Here is a 15,432-nt window from a genome sequence, read left to right as displayed (position 1 = left end):
ACTAAACCATGTGCCTAAGCACATCTACATGTCTTTAAACACCTCCAGGGATGGTGACTTCACCACTTCCCTGAGCATCCTTTTCCAGTGTTTGACAACCTTTTCGGTGAAGAAATTTTTCTTAATATCCAGTCTAAACTTGCCCTGGTGCAACTTGAGGCCATTTCCTCTTGTCCTATCACTTGTTTCTTAGGAGAAGTGACCATCACCCACCTTGCTACAACCTCCTATCAGGTAGTTGTAGGAAGTGATAAGGTCTCCCCTGAGTCTCCTTTTCTCTAGGCTAAACAACCCCAGTTCTCTCAGATGTTCCTCTTAAGAGTTGTGCTCTAGACCCTTCAGCAGCTTCATTGCTCTTCTTTGGACACACTCCAGCACCTCAACATCTTTCTTTTAGTGAGGGGTCCAAACTGAGCACAATATTCAAGGTTAAAGATTTATTTAATTAAATCCAAAGACCTTTGCTACTTTGGAAAGCCAGACAAGAAGACCATGGGAATCTCATTGGCTTTAAATTCAAAGATATTTTTTCAATTTTTTTTTTTAATATTTTCCAAATTATTTAACAATGTTCAGATTTTAATGTATTTTTATTTATAAAAGAAGCAAATCCAAAATACATCCCACCACTGCTTGGAGTTTTTTTGATGTATTTTGTTCTCTTTAGAAAGCAGCAAGAAACCTTCCCTAAGACATGTTAGCAATCCCAAAGCCTGAGTGCGCATTAAACACCTTGAAGTGGTTTTTTGTGTATGGACAGACAAGGTATGTCTGTACAAAACCTGTACGGTACCTATATTGCCACTGTCAAAGTCACTGCTGAACTCAGTAAACTCAGTTTATTATTTAAGTGGCAACACTGTAAGTTGACCTAGCTACACTGGAGACTATAAGGAATTTTTTGGAGCTTCATTGTTTGAGCTACACCCCAAGAACAGGGAAGCTCATGAAAACAATCTATTGCATTAAATTAATCAACAGTATATTTTATTTTCTTATGGCTGTTAGAGTTTAATTTTGTACAAGTTCAGGAAAAAAAAGAGACAAAGACATTAATACAGGAATGTGACAAATTTAGCATAAATTTTTCATACATGTGTTTAGAAAAAAGCCTACCACTTACACTGTGGTTTTCATAGCCAATTTCTTTTCATTGAAGCAATGTTTCTTGTCTACTGATGCATCTAAGGGATGTGTTATTCTGCTCAGTTAATCATACAACTTTCCTATCAATCAGAGCATCATGACTTCCATATCATAAGTTAGTTGGTGGTCTTAGATTTGCTGAATTCTTAGTCACTGTAGTTTTAACAGATTTTTAGTAAAAATTTAAAAAAGTTCTTAATTAAATATTACCAAATCAGTAAAAGAGGAGAAAACAAAAAACAAAACCCGAAGATGCAGAAGCTATGAGCAAATCAAGTGCATTTTTTTCATTGATTCTCTGACTGGTTGGGAACCTTCTGACAAGACAGGTAAAATTTCTACTGCTGACAAAACTTCAGGCATGGATTCATTTTATTTGATGAACCTATACCTATTGGAGAACCTACACCATGTCCTGTAAAGTATGAAGCTTTTTCTCCCAGTCTGACTAATCAGTTGAGCTGTCACTCAACTCTGCACAGAAGCTCCCTGAGCACCTTGCAAACCTAATCTTGAAGGAAGGGCATGGGGAAGGAAAAAAAAAAGGAGAAGAATGAACAGGAAAGCAAGAATATCATTTCTCCTTTCATTTCTCTAACCCACTTTTCAACTCTGTTTAGTAATAGAGTTCATCTGTCTGCATTTTTGTGTCTTTGTATCTCTCGCATGTTAATTTCCGCCCAGTTTTCATGGTGGCTTTATATTTGTGGTTCCAGTGAAGTACATGCTCAAGTCCTTGCAAACTCTGAAAATCTAGAGAAACATTATGTCATAGCCTCAATGCACAACTTTTAATTTACCCATTTAATTAATTCTGCTCAGACTACGCTAGAGTTTCTTTAATTGCTATTTAAATGTAGTCTTTTATGTACTTATTCAGGATCATTAGACTCAAAGTAATTTCACTGTTACAGTATAGTGACATTGGGTATTTTTTGATTTGTGAGATATTTTCTTCAGCTTGCTTACCCTGTCCTTGTGTATAAATTAGCCAGGCAAACACCACAGTATTTCTTTGTGCCTGTGTTTCTTTGCAACTAGATAAGTTAAAATGGCACAGATAATGACATACTCAGTTTGTGGGTTTTTTTGGTTTGTGTTTTTTTTTTTTTTTTTTTTAAGCAAATTTGTAGAAAAGTAAAGGTTTCATTTCATTCAGTGGAAAAATTGGAATAAGTTACTATTACTTATCAAACATTCTATTTACATATCTCTATTTGTGTGAACAGCAGCATCTGAACATCTCTCAAAAGACATTAGCAGGACTTGGGACAACAAGGGCATATTAGGTTTGGGAAATGAATACGAGGTCTGAGAGATTCCTGACAGGCAACAGCAAACATTCAGTGGATGATGGTATGCAGCCATGGGACAACCCTATTTGGATATGTCATTCACACTATAGCTGAGGCACCATTAAGACTCTTGAGTTTACTCTGGCTAAACCATACAAAATAATTCCTTGGTTGAATCAGGAATAATCTTTAGATGCTATTGCAGTTTAAAAATCAAGCTAAAATAAACATCTTTTTCAGCTAGACATTTATCATTGCATAGTAGTTAGACAAATAAAATACTACAGTTTAAGCTCCTTATAAAACAATATATATTAGGTGCCTGAGAAGGCATAACAGATGCCATTTCTCACTATAAAAGTAATTTACAGTTTCAAACATAGTCATGACTTGAACATACACAAATTATATGGAAAAAGGGATCAGAGGTTATAAAGTCTCCTTTTGTTACTGGATTTCTTATGTCTAGTATTTCACACTGAAATCCACATTTGGGAATTATTTTATAATGGTCTGCTTTCAGTTTATCTAAATCTTTCAGATACTTTGGTTAAAAAGTGCCTGTGGCTGATATTGTGATCTAGCAGCCAAGGATCCTGTAAGAGAACAATGCCCCCCAAATTATTTTCAAATTTTTATCTTTGATACTGTGGAAGATTAAACATTTTGTATTTTTGGTGTCTCCCATGACAAATTGTCATATGTTTGTAGCAGGTTAATAGAGTAGGGGGTTGACAAATCCTGCTATAATCACTACCCCATGTTGTTTTCATCCTCCTTGTCTGCTGCTCATTTTTGTTGTGAAAAACCCTAATATATCAGTGACAGGAGGTATGTATTTGTGGTTGACTGTTATAATTACTCCCACTGAGGCACTGTCAATAGGATTAAAATAAAGATTCTGGACCTGTCCATCGCAGATGAGGTCAGCAACACTAGCAGTGGGAGTACTGTTTCTGCAAGCTGTGCTTTCAGTCCTGAGTTGCGGAACCACAGACATTAATATGAAGCCAATATTTGAAAGCTCCAGTGGAGAAAGACCAGCCTTTTTTTCTGCATTAGCTAAAATATCCATCTGTAATAAATAATCTAGCAACATCCATCTATGTCCTTAACATACATACCTGCATGTTAATTTTCAAATGTATCAGAGCCCCAGAGATTTCCAATTACAGAACAATCCATTTTGCATTTTATAATTAATAAAGTCTTTGCAGCTGCATAACTTCATCGAGGAAACATCTGCACAAACTCCTTGTATATACATAATTTCTGTGGAAAGGGGGTTAGCTGAATTGTCTTTAATGTTCACAGGTTTGGTGATGGTAGAAATAGAGAGCTGATAATGCAAAACAAATCACAAGAATGGGAGCTTATGTCCACACAGACATAAAACAAACTCTAGCCCACTGCCTGTAGGAAAAAATACAATGTATAGCATCACTTTAACATATAGCCATTTTACTTTATTCAAGTAAAGAGGAGGGAAGAACCCAAGGGAAAACCTGAGCTCTCCCAAGGTGGGCAGTCATTTTGCTGTGGTTCTCAGTGGGACCAGGCTGTTATTCCAAGTTTGTAAGGAATAGTGCTGCTGCTGAAACTCTGTGAGTACTCCTTTGCCATCCTTTGATGATGACTTTGAAAAAGTATCTGTTTTTAAATGTTAGTCTCACCTTCTTCAGTGTGCATGAAACTATGGCATGTATGCCACTTAGTCGTGACGGCAAACTCAGAGAATGGCAAGGAAACCAGAATAAACAGACAAGCTCTCTTGCTCTGCTAGAGCAGTATGTCATCTTTATTTTTCTCCCCTCACACCAGTCTACTTTTTATAATGGGATCAAACAGTAATTAGTGCAGTCACCTCCTTATGTTTAATTATTTTCATATAATCTCAAAAATTATCAAAGCCATGTTCAATCAAGTGTCTAACATGCTGAAACAATTGCATGCCCTTTAAGTCTTAAGCTGTTATGCCACCTGGAAGCCTTGCACTTCTACAAATGGAGATTTATTTTTAAAATTTTATTTAGATTATTGTAGTAACAAATAATTTTCTTGATTAATGTGTCATTGCCATACAACTGTTTACTCTTTCTCCTTTGGTTATATAAATATCGGTTGTTACACGTCACTCATAGCCCTCACCATATTTACATCATCCCTCCCAGTTTAAGTTCCCTATCTCTCTTAGAAGCAAAATTAATCTTTATAGTGTTTATAGTGAAAATGTTACATAAAAATGATCAGTACTTAACACGTCCCCTTTATCCTTTTTCCGGTCCTACCTGTGGGACTCCAGACTGCTGTTTGCTGGTCTCTACATCTGCCTTCTTTCTGCCTTCCAGAGTTTTTTGGATTTATTTTTTTATAAATATGAAAAGAAAATAGACATTGTTTGGTCACTACCAGGCCACTAAGGCATATGATGAGCTCACAGCAGAGAAGCTGCTGTTTTTCTACATAAACTGCAGTCAGCATCATCTATTTACAACAGCTAATGCCTTGTGCCACAGATGTGGCATCATAGTTCTTATTAGTGTGTGTTCATTCCTCAGTATTCACTTGTTGCTTTGCAGTATTCCATTATTTATGGTATTTGTACAGGCCTTTAAACAATACCAAACACAATGGCTCAAAATGTTTGTCATTGCACTGACTGCAGTGGCATATGCTAAATGTGTACTTGAATGAGTACCATGCACTGACACTGCAACCTTGCCCAGCTGTGTACTGGACCCTACTGTCACGATATGTCCTTGTTATGTCTGAGTGCTACTCGATCTGTAAGAAAGCAACATAGTCCAAGCCAAGAAAGACTGCTAGTGTCATCTTCACCAGGGTCTTTCATCATATGCAGACAGAATAGTGTACCACTTTATCTAGGGCTTCCAGGCAAGGAAGTTAAATATGAAACGACAATGCCCAGCTCAGTTTCAAACTGCCGCTCTGCTCACTCATCTGAGGGCTGTTCACATCGTCTTTGTATTTCACAGTGGAACTCTGCCAGCTTCCCTCTTGCTTCGTAGAGGAGGTGGAAAGATTTGCTCTGGGGTGCAGGCATGCCTATCGCAGACAAGTAAACAAATCCAAGGTGTTAGGCAGCCCTGGGAGGGTCACTGATGGTCAATCCCTAATGGTTGTGAGGCTAAGGTATTAAGCAAAGGATTGTGCCTTAGCTGAAGCATAGCTTTCTTTTGTATTTATTGTTGATTTTGTGGTATATGGGGAAAGAATTAGCAACTAACTTTTGCATTATTTGAAGACTGGGTTAGGTTAGCTGGTAGATGTTATTCTGTGTCTTTGTGCTGTCAGTAAACTTGACTGTTCTTGGTTTGAAACCCCTTCCTGGAAGCTAAAAGACTTTGGAGCAGCTGTTTGAACAAAATAGGAGCTTCATCTGGGAAGAGCTGTTCTATTAAATTAGCAGCTGTAAATGACACACCACAGTGAATGGAAATAAATTTATGCTGGCTTTCTTCCCTTTCCCCCTCCCCATCTTTTTCAGTACCCCAGAAGCCCTTCAGTAACAAAACTACTCTGGGATCTTAACTTGCTTGGGGAGGATCAAATGAGTTCACATTTTACTCAGATCAACAATAATGAGGATTATGGCTACAACATTAGAGTGCTGCCTCGCCAGTTACACCCTCCTGCATATCTTCCATGCTTGGGTTCTGTACCTTGATTTACAATACAGGCTCCCTTTATAGGGAAGAAGTGCTGCTGCTGAGTGCTCTCCTGCACTAATGAAATATTAAAATGGATGTGATCAAATGCAGTTTGAGTTGCCTCAAGCTTTGCCATGAGATACTTTCATGGAACAGTACCTGTATTTATCACATTCAGATTTGCATGTACAGAGCTCTGAGTAATGTTTGGCTAATGTGTTGGGGTTTTTTTTACAATTAGCATTTTCTTAATGTTGCTTATGCAGGTAGGGGCAGTGGGGATTCTATACCACCTGTTCCTGTGATCTTAAAAATATTACATAAAAGACTAAATTGGATCAAAATAGGTGGATTTAAAATAGTGTAGAACAAAGCAATGTATTTAAATTACTTGTAATATAAAAAAATTCACCATGGCCATTTGACAAGATAAGACAAAAGGGAGGACAAAAAAGGATCAAAAATGTATTTTTGAATGGTTCTTTCCCATCCAGGATCTGTAATAGTTCACTAGCAAGTTATCACACCTTCATAAGTGGTCCATGTAACAACCTGTCTTGGTAGAGTTTTCAGTTGTAAGTTTCTTGGCAAGGACAATGTTATGTGTTAAAAAAAGATAAATATTCACAGGTCACCAATTTTTGAGTAATAGAAGTATTCCACTGTTAGGCTGAAAAAAACAAATTTTTGTGACAAATTTAAATTTATGAGGAAACATGGGAAAATAATTAAGTTGTATTCCTCCCATGAGTACTTTTATTTACGATATTTACTCCTGCATACCCTCCTTTCTAAAGAACTATTAAAGTTTTTAAAAATCCCTTTTAAAAGCACTGTTTTCATAGTGTTAAAAATTTCAAGGCTGGAATATTCTATCCCTTATATTTATGGGGTGTATAAGTTGAAGGGATGGTTATTAAATGTCATCAGAAGCCTCTAACTAGAAAAAGACTAATGGAATGGTAGCATGGTACGAGTGCCTGAACCTGCTGCTTGTGGTATGCTGCGCAGGAGAATAAATGGCTTTCAGTCATGTAAACTAGTTACAGACATTCAGATCCTTTGAACTCTAATAAGAAATGCACTCTTACTTTAAATAGTAAGTGACTAAGCATATAAATGTCTTGATCAAGTCATCAGGAAAAAAAAGAAAAAAGAAAAGGGATTTTCTGTTTACATTTTGTTATTTCTGTCTGAAATCTCTATTTTACCCTCTGCGTCTTTGCTTTGTAATGTTCCCTGCTGAGAAGGACAGACTGGAAACACAGTAGGGATCTTTGCCTTTTAAAATGCTCTTTGCTTTGCAGAGGGCTACGTGCTGGAAGACCCGGTGTATTTGTCCAGCATTTTGCTTGGTATGAGAGGAACATGACTATTTAAGGAAGGCAGGAAACTATTATTTGGTAATTTTATCTACATTTCAATTGCAAGTACTGAAAGAGCAGACAGAAGTTTAAATATATGTTTTAAAGTACATGCATACAAATCAGTTCAGCTTTTGTTCTCTTTGTCTTTAGTTGGGAAATTCTGAAACAATCTTGAATGAAGGTGTAAAAGGATAATTATGCATTACATTTGCCACAACCATGAATTCACAGGTGAAATTTATCCAAAGTATTTCTCCCAAATTCTTTCTGTCTTTTTATCTAAATAGCATATATGACAGCTACTGTGGTAGAATCAAACTACACCATGTTTTACAAGCAGGGCTAGATTTTCTTCTAATGTAAACTTGTGCCCCTTTGTCAAAGTCAAAGAATACATGCTTTGCATGCTAATTTTCTTTGCCAGGTAATTTAGCTTCCATCCACTGTTTTTTTCAGCATAACAAACTCTAAATGTTATGGCAATTTCTGTCCTTTAGGCATATTTTTCTTTAGAAAGTTAGTATATTGAGAGTAATAGCCAGAATTTCCTAGCATTTTATACTGGTATGATCCACCGTTGATTTACCTAATTCATCAACTTTAATCTACTGTTTTCTTAAGTACTACCACGATTTTTTTTCCTCTCAGTTGCATAAAATTAATCAGATTTATAAATTATGTCTCTGTGGCTGCACTGTGGGTCCAGTCCAAAGGCTATTAAAGTCAAAGACACTCCTCGTTGCTTCAGTGAGGTTTGGATAAAGCTCATTGTTTTCATGCTCTTGCCATCACTGTGATACCAGACAACTGAAATAACAGTTCCAAATATCAGTGTCTTTGGATACTTTGCATTTCTGTTCTGAGAAAATATCCAAGCAAATATGAGTATAACCAAAGTAAATTCTCTCTCTCTGAATACAGAATGACTATTTAACTAGCTTTAATATTTTGATACCAAATAATACTGTGTTCCACTCGCTGGCCCTTTTCTTTGCATACATGTAATGGCTTAAGAAGGTTAGACTGTCTGTTAGGGTTAGAAAAAAAGCATAAAATAGTATGGTTGAAAAAGCCTTTGCTTTATTAGAAAATTCTGGAGGACATTAGTGTTATTTTTTTCCTGCTGATAGTGTCTGTAAATTTGCCCATAATCTCAGTGCTGAAATGGAGTCTTAATCTGTTTCCAGTTTTAGTGTTGTCTGATCCCCACTTCCCTCTTTCTCATCCCCTACAGCTCTCATAGTTTATCCATTCTTAAGCTGGCTGTCTAGGTTGCAGTTCTCTGCTTGTAAGTGTCATTATAAGTGTGTTTTATGGGTGTTTCTGCTTTGGGAACTGTGGAAGTAGCTAAAAAAATATTTTTAAACATCAGTTTCAGAACTCAACATATTTTTTAACTTGCATGGGTTTGCAGTGGCCAAACCAAAGTATGAAATTATCTTATAAGAGTATTTCCAATTATCTACCTTTTAAGTTTCCTTTGAAAATTTTATTAAAATCATTTCAGCCTAGTTGTCTCTGTGAAACTGGAAAAACCAATTTTGCAGCTTACGCTGTCTTCCCTCCTCCTCTTTCTGCTTGTTCCTACCAGTGTTGTCTGTCCAACAAGTGTTCACACCTCATTCTTTTCCTTGGAATCAGGGTTCACTGGTGGGTTACAGCTTCTTTGTGCTTCTCAGACCAGGGAAGAGTAACTTTTGCTCCATTAATTCCAAATTAATTCAGATACCAGAAACACTTCAGTAGCCTTAGAGCAAAGCTTTAGGACTGCCTTCCCCTTGTTTAGGCCTATTGCAGGCATCCAGCTGTTTCACACCATTATTGCACTCTTCTTTGGTGAAAAACAGATGCTTGTTATACTTCCGTGGCCCTCTGTGTTAAAATATTGTGCTGCCAACTGCTGAGGTATTTGTAGTGTATGCTCGAACTCAAAAAAATGCCATAAAATCATTACCAGCATCAACTGAAGAAAAGGAAATTATGAGCATAATATCTTGCTTGCGTCAACATAACAGAATGGTAGTTTAGAAGTTTACAGGAATGTGTACCTCATGTGACAGAGACAAAAAAGCTCAGGATAATAGTCCATGAAAATTTAAACCTTAATTTGTTTTGTTCTGCCTTAGCTTGTGGCCGTGGGTTCTACAAATCCTCCTCACAAGATCTGCAGTGCTCCCGCTGCCCTACTCACAGTTTCTCTGACAAGGAAGGATCTTCAAGATGTGATTGTGAAGATAGCTATTATAGAGCACCTTCTGATCCACCATATGTCGCATGCACAAGTGAGTCAGTCTTGAATTTAATAGTAGAGGACATTACTTAACCAACCAGGTGCAGCCACTTGTAGCTAGTAGTTTTGGTTGGATTTTCCTATATTTGAAAAGTACATTTACAACAGTAAAAGAATTTGAAAGACATAGAGGAAGAAAAGTTGACAGAGAATATAGAATCAACATAAATACAATTTTCATGTTTGCTTGATATAACACTGGAAAATATTGCATGTTGTGTAAGCGTGTAACTAACCTATTGTAATAGATAGAATACAGACATAGTTTTCCCATGGCTGTAAAACTGTTGTAGACAAAGTGCTTTCTGTGATATAATACCAAAATGAGTAACATGAAGAATGAAACCTGTGCAGATCTGAGCTTTGATTGAACTGTAATTGGATCTGGCTTAACCTTCTAACTGCAAATGGACTAGTTTACACAGATTGGTGGTTCAAATAGTGGAAATCTCCTAAATCCAAAGCAGCACCAGATAACTCTGTATATCATATCATAGCTGATAACAAAGAACTAGATGCAGTTGGTGCAGTTTTTTTAGAAGAGATGAACAAATCCCATACTTGGGAAACCTATAAAAGACATCCTTTAAGGTACATTAACCAATCCTTTTAATTGCACAGAAGAGAAATGGCTAAAGTCAGTTGCAGTAAATATACAGACAATTGTTATTCTGATGCCTTAATGGAAAATAAATAAAGCTTTTGCCAAGTGAGTTCAAGGAAGCTTTTATGCAGCTTGTACTAAAAATAATGAAATGTTTATGTGGAGAAAAATGCTTCTACTATTTTCTGTCTCGGTAATTAAAATGCTAGCTACACATCCCACTGTGGTTCTGAACAATTACCGTGGACTTTTTGTTTGTTACGTAGGACCTCCATCTGCACCACAGAACCTTATTTTCAATATCAACCAGACTACCGTGAGCTTGGAGTGGAGTCCTCCTGCTGACAATGGGGGAAGAAATGATGTGACGTACCGCATTTTGTGCAAGAGGTGCAGCTGGGAGCAGGGCGAATGTGTTCCCTGTGGGAGCAACATTGGATATATGCCCCAGCAAACTGGATTAGTAGATAACTATGTCACTGTCATGGACCTGCTAGCTCATGCTAACTACACATTTGAAGTTGAAGCTGTGAATGGAGTTTCTGACTTGAGTCGTTCCCAGAGGCTTTTTGCAGCTGTCAGTATTACCACCGGTCAAGCAGGTAAGTTTTCATCACTTATGAATCTCAACACCATGAGACTGAGAGAAATTGGGAACATGCAAACTACAGATGCAGTAAATCAGGAGCATGTTTGGTGTGTTCTGGCTCATTAATCTTTTCACCTTGCCAACTAGTTAATTGGAGCTTACACTATTTCATGATAACCTGTCCTGTTTCTTGGCCTCAGGATTGCTTTTAGAAAGCATTCATGAAAGACTTAAAGAAGACATACAGCTTTATCATTAAATAGGTTTTCTTAAGTCTGCAACTTTTTTTTTTCTTACGCCATTGTAGGTCATTCCCTAGTATTTGAAGATTAAAAAAGTAGCCGTGACAGTCATGTGCAGGCTTCCTTTCTGAATTTTTTAAACCTAGGCCACTGGAAAGTGATTTGGACATCTGATGGTGTTTTCAGTGTTAATGTTTTCCCTCAGGATATTTTTTCTAATTTATCTTATATTTCCAGATATGATTCTGAGATTCAGTGAGAATGTGATGATTATTCTTTGTTTCTTCTACTTACCATAATCTGACAGGTGAAATGTCAGGGAAAATAAAATCAAAGTAGCATGACGCCTAGGGGAGAAAAGGACTTTAGTTGTGTGCATGCTGAGTGAAAAAAAAAGGAATTTCTTGATTTAGGTTTTTGAAATGATGAGCTGCTTGTTGATAAAAATTATAGGCCTCTGAATCTACGGTAGTGCAATGTGGGCTTTAAGAGAGGATAGTAAAACTAATCTTTTATGCATTGAACGAAAGATCTTAAACTGAACATTAATTAAAAGATCTGGTTTCTGAAGAAATACCTTAAAATATGAAGTGAATAACAGATGCTTGCTGTAAGAACAGCTGACCAATGTGTACTTACACCTTGGAGGAAATTTTAATGCCTGTGATCAAGCTATTCTTTTTTAGTGCAGTAGAAATGATCCCCTACAGTAATACTTTGAACTGAGGACAAACTCACCATATAGGGGCAATGAGCAAAGAGCAAAAACTGTAGTTATTTTGCACTTTAAATATGGTTGTATCAAAAAAAAAAAAAAAAGAAAAAAGGACAAGAAATTGAATTCAAAACATTCCCTCTCTCCCCCAAACCTAGGATGGTTTATATAGTTGTTAAAGTTAGGCTGGAATATTTATGGGTTATTTAATTTCCCCATAGTGCTTTCCTGGATACCAAATGCACATTTTACATTATTTTGGAACCATCCCTGTGATTGAGAGGATTGGTCTCTGTGCTCATTCAGTTCTTGTAGTTTACAATGAGATTTTGAGCACAGAAAACTTACCTTGAAATTATTTTTGCATCAGAGATTATATTATTTTGGCACCTTGATCTTTCATCTTTAAAATAATTCTCTGTAATTCTTCAAATGTGCACAAGTGGACAGTGGTCTGCTCTCTGTAGATGTCTGCAGAGAACTACCTAATGAAGAAGAGGGCTTGGACTTTTTCCTGTTTAGCTAAATCAAACTGGCTTTATGTGCTTTGATGGTTCAGTGGCACACAGGGTAAAGGCAGAGCCAGTGCAAACTGGTAGCTAGTACCACATCTCAGGGAGATGAGAAAACCTTAATCAGAAGTTTGTTGTGTTACCCCCAAGATAATTCATTACAGTTAATTCTCTTGTGTTGTCATAGTCATAGATTTATAGGGTTTTTCAGACCAGAAGTCATAATATGGTTATCCTTTGTTATAATTAACACAAGCTATATGATTTCATGAAATGATCCTCACATCAAGGCCAGAGATGTTAGTTAAACTATAGCTTGCATATATATTAGAGACAACATCTAGACTTCACCTAGTGATTTCAAGTAATAGAAAAGCCTTCACCCTCCTTGATAAGTTTTGTAAGAGCATGTAGCAGGAAGCAGACGACCTGACTCTGTTCTTTCTCTGCTCTCCAGTCTGCTGTGGGATTACGCACAGGCAAGCCTTGCCCAGTGCTACAGAATTTAACACTGTCACTGTTGAGAGAAAAGGTATTTGTAGAACTGAGGCTTTGTCTGTTTAGCACTTCTGAATATCAGGATTTAAAGGCTTCCAGTTGTGCATCTAAAAGGAATATACATAGGAAACAGATTTTTTTGGGGAAAAAAAAAAAAAAAAAAAGGCTTTAAGCTGTCTTTGTTGCAGTTTTTTCTCTCTGTAAAATGAAGGTAACCCCTACACTTCCTTACCAAGCTCTTCAAGATTTTCTGATTAAAGGTGCCGTATAAATGCAGCATTTTTTTCTCCCAAATTACAAAATTCATGTTAAAGAAAATGCAGTCTTTCCGAACAAATGCATTCACCAAAAGGAAAGACCTCTTTTACATTATTTTCACAACAGCATGTTTTGGATCCTAATACTGATTTCTTTGGTTTCTCAAGGAGGAAAGTATTTTAGGTGGAACAGATTGATGACTATAATTGAACAGAAAGAGACTGGTTACTCAAAAGAGACTGTTATGCTTCTGTGCTCCTATTTTATTTTACCATGGAGAGAAAGAAAATGTTGGATTTATTTATAGCCAAGTAAACTAGGATTCATGCAGCTCTCATTTGTTACTGTGTGAGTGTTCTATACTTTTGGCAAAAATTACTTTTTCTATGCCCATATTGCTTTTTATGTCTGTAAATGTGTCTAACTAAACCTTCTTCACAGGTTATTATGCTAGCACAATAGGTGGCTATATATAATTACTGGGTTCACCAGTTGTACAGAGTCTTGCAGTGAGATTTTCCCTTTGTAGTTCTGATTTAATTGAATTGATCTTTTGTGACCATATTCACAAAATTCAAATCATTGTGTAATGATAACAGGAAATTATTGATAAAAGAATGGGGTGATGGAATATATTCCGTTTTTCTTCACCCACACACAACAAGTTTCTGATGAGACAAAGAGAGCATGTCACAGTAAAGAACCAGGTGGTTGATAAAAACTATTTATATTTGTGGAAATAACAATAAAATGACTGTAAGGGGGTAGGTAGCATTTCTCATTGCTCATATATATATGTATATATATATGGCACATCACTATTTGTTCCTTGTGTTATAAAGACTTTGTGACTAGGCTATCAGTTGTCATATGGCATATTTTTGATACTGCAGCCAAGAACCATGAGGCGTTTTGTTTTGTTTTGTTTTGTGACAAAAGCATGAAAGAACTGAGCCAGAATCAGAGGTAAAAGATTAAGTGCACTAAGTCTCCCAGGAGTAAACCATCTTGTTTCATATCTTGCCTATCCAGCAGCATATAAAGAATACAGGTTGTCATCCCAGTATTGCAAGCTGATCTATGGGAACTCCTGCATCCATGTAGAATTTAGATTTAAATGTGACTAAGCCCCAGTTACAATAGGTGAATGTACTGAAGAGCTGCAGCTGGCAAACAGCTGACAAACACTACCTTTGCAAGCTTATCGAATGGTTGTTTACCAAAGAGAAAATTTATCACTTCCCTAAGAAGTTATTCACCTTTCAGTGGTACTGGTAGTTTCTTTTGATCCATCAAATTCCTTTACGAATTTTACATTTTTTCCATACACCATTCAAAAGGCTAATGGAATTGGGTAGTTTTCACAGCAGATGAATATTGGTTGGATTTTTTATTTATATACTTTCAAACCTTTAAAAAAACATGTGTTTCAATAACAATTATATAATTTTTCTGTTGATGCTTTTGCAAAGATAGTGTGATTTTAAATCTCTCTACATTCTTTCTTTTGGAATTTGTCTGAATGGGCAATGGACTTGTTTCTGATAAAGGCTGATATTCACCCAACCTAGCCTGACTTTGAGAAAACTTAAGATAGTTTGGATGGATCCCAACATTTATCAGAGTTTGAGAAAATTTAAGTATCTGTCCTGATCCAGTTTAAGTTACCTTTATAGTAATTGGAAAGAAAAAGTCATATCCAAGGGGACACACATCATGTCTTATTATCGTAACCAAACATGACAAACAGAAGTTAAAACGTAATGCCAATGCCTGTTCCTAAGTGTACTCTCTGGGCTTATTGCAGGGAGCGCTTGCTAGTGCTCGCTACCTGTTCTACAGCAAGACAAAAGTGCCCCACAGTACTCTTAGGTCATGCTGCACCTTCAGATGCACTTGATGCTGACAATTCCATACTCAAGGCTTAGTCTTGAAAAACGTTTTTTTAGTAAAAATTTCTTTATAGTAAAAATTTCTTTTATATATGTTGATTTGCTTTTCCTTTTTTTTTTTTTTTTTTATATCTTACAGTTCAATTTTCAGACCTTTTCCTACAAAAAACAGATTCCCAAATTTAAAAAAAAAAAAAAAAAAGTTTAAAAAAAGCCCAAAGGAAACGGAATTTTTCAAAGTTGCGTTATCCCAGCGACTTGAACAGAAAAAATCAATACATGCTACAAAATCTTGACTATTAGCAGTAGTACCACTGATATACACATCAAGAAAAAAATGATTGTATGCATTA

The 15,432-nt window shown here is 36.4% G+C and overlaps 1 protein-coding gene across 9 annotated transcripts in view; it reads left to right on the top strand.

Moving 5' to 3' along the window:
* Nucleotides 1-15,432, top strand: part of EPHA7 (EPH receptor A7) — a 203,342-nt gene that overhangs the window by 47,074 nt on the left and 140,836 nt on the right. For all 9 annotated transcript variants that reach the window (XM_074896067.1, XM_074896061.1, XM_074896066.1 and 6 more), the window contains 2 exons: nt 9,606-9,761; nt 10,640-10,975. In XM_074896067.1, the coding sequence (XP_074752168.1) occupies nt 9,606-9,761; nt 10,640-10,975 (492 nt within the window). The remainder of the gene's footprint in view (nt 1-9,605; nt 9,762-10,639; nt 10,976-15,432) is intronic.

The sequence above is a fragment of the Athene noctua genome, chromosome 1 (genome assembly GCF_965140245.1).
Source record: "Athene noctua chromosome 1, bAthNoc1.hap1.1, whole genome shotgun sequence".
In the NCBI taxonomy this organism is placed as follows: Eukaryota; Metazoa; Chordata; class Aves; order Strigiformes; family Strigidae; genus Athene; species Athene noctua.
Note: the sequence above shows the minus strand (reverse complement) of the source record. Positions and strands in the feature narration are given on the sequence as shown.